This window comes from Propithecus coquereli, unplaced genomic scaffold (assembly GCF_000956105.1).
Source record: "Propithecus coquereli isolate 6110/MARCELLA unplaced genomic scaffold, Pcoq_1.0 Scaffold295, whole genome shotgun sequence".
Lineage (NCBI taxonomy): Eukaryota > Metazoa > Chordata > Mammalia > Primates > Indriidae > Propithecus > Propithecus coquereli.
The window spans coordinates 3406681-3407991 of record NW_012148563.1 but is presented as its reverse complement, the minus strand read 5'-3'; the positions used below and the strand labels follow the sequence as shown (position 1 = coordinate 3407991).

Genomic DNA, 1311 nt, shown 5'->3' with positions numbered 1-1311 from the left:
ATTCCCTTGGGGGAACAAGAGAGAATGAGAAAACCTATGAAAGGCATTTAAAAACTACTTTCATCATTTCAGCAAAAGAGAAATTAAAACTTTGCCCTGCCTAAAATAAATGGAATATTACTTTATTCTACCTCACGAGATGAAGGTGCACGATATTAGTTTTAATTAAACTCACTCAACATGATGGTGGCTATATATCATGGATTTGCCTGGGACCGTCCAGATTTATACCTATTGCTGTGGTGAATGATTAACATTACCCTCTTTCATCCTCAAAAGTCTACTGATTTGGTGATAAACTATATACTTACCCTACTCAACATATATTACTGATATCTGTTTGATTAGGCTTAAATACACCAGTATGTTCCTTCTAATTAGTTCTATCTCCTCAAATGGCAGTATACAAAGCAAGCTAGCTGAGTGAAAAGAAGGCTGTTGGAGTCTCTGAAAATTATAGTTTACTTAAGCCATAAAATTAAAGATTTATACAGATGAACTTTCTAAAATACTTACTTGAGAGAGTGTCTTTTTTAGGTTGGAAGAAACATCAACATCCTGAGCACTTTGATTATCTAGTTCAGAATCTGCTCCTGAAAAGCTAAAAAGATAAAGACTTCAGAAGGAATAAGATCTAATGTTTGATAGCAGACTATAGTTAACAACGTATTTTATATTTCAAATAGCTAGAATAGAGGACTTGAAATGTTCCCAACACAGAAATAAATATTAAATATATGAGGTGATGGATATCCTAAATACCCTGAACCTGATTATTACATATCCTATGCATGTAACAAAATATTACATGTACCCTATAAACATGTAAAAGTATTGCATATCAGTAAAAAAGATAATAAACACTTTATTAAAGAATTCATCAATGTTTTAAATAGGTACCAAAACAGAAAGTTTAAAGTTAACTGGATTAAGTGATTTTAAAGATTTAACGAGTTCTAAATTAGATGAAATCAACTCACACATGTGATTCTTCTTTCATCAGCTGTAAAGACAGAAAAGAAAAATCTCTGTTTAAAATGTTTTCTGTCTAAATGAAGTAAAATTTTTATTCCTAAAACATACATACATACCCTGGAAGCAAAAGTAGAGAAGGTAGATAACAATTTTGATTCTACTGACAGTGGGGGCAGCTCTTCCAGTGGTATGCCCTTGTGTATTTTTTCTTTCAAATTCACATATCTAACTTTTAAGTCTCCCAAAAGAGACAGTAGTGCCGATCCTAATTCCTTCTTAGCTGAATTACTCGATAAATTCCTGTTCAAAATTTAAGTTCACAAAACTAAATTATTT

General features: G+C 31.6%; 1 protein-coding gene across 1 annotated transcript in view; it reads right to left on the bottom strand.

The window, feature by feature from the left end:
* The window catches only part of LOC105813970 (RNA-binding protein 44-like), a 12480-nt gene that overhangs the window by 5044 nt on the left and 6125 nt on the right, over window positions 1–1311 (bottom strand). The window contains exons 2-4 of the mRNA XM_012648822.1: window positions 1092–1275; window positions 981–1003; window positions 513–601 (exon numbers count right to left, since the gene is read on the bottom strand). Of these exons, the coding sequence (XP_012504276.1) occupies window positions 513–601; window positions 981–1003; window positions 1092–1275 (296 nt within the window). The remainder of the gene's footprint in view (window positions 1–512; window positions 602–980; window positions 1004–1091; window positions 1276–1311) is intronic.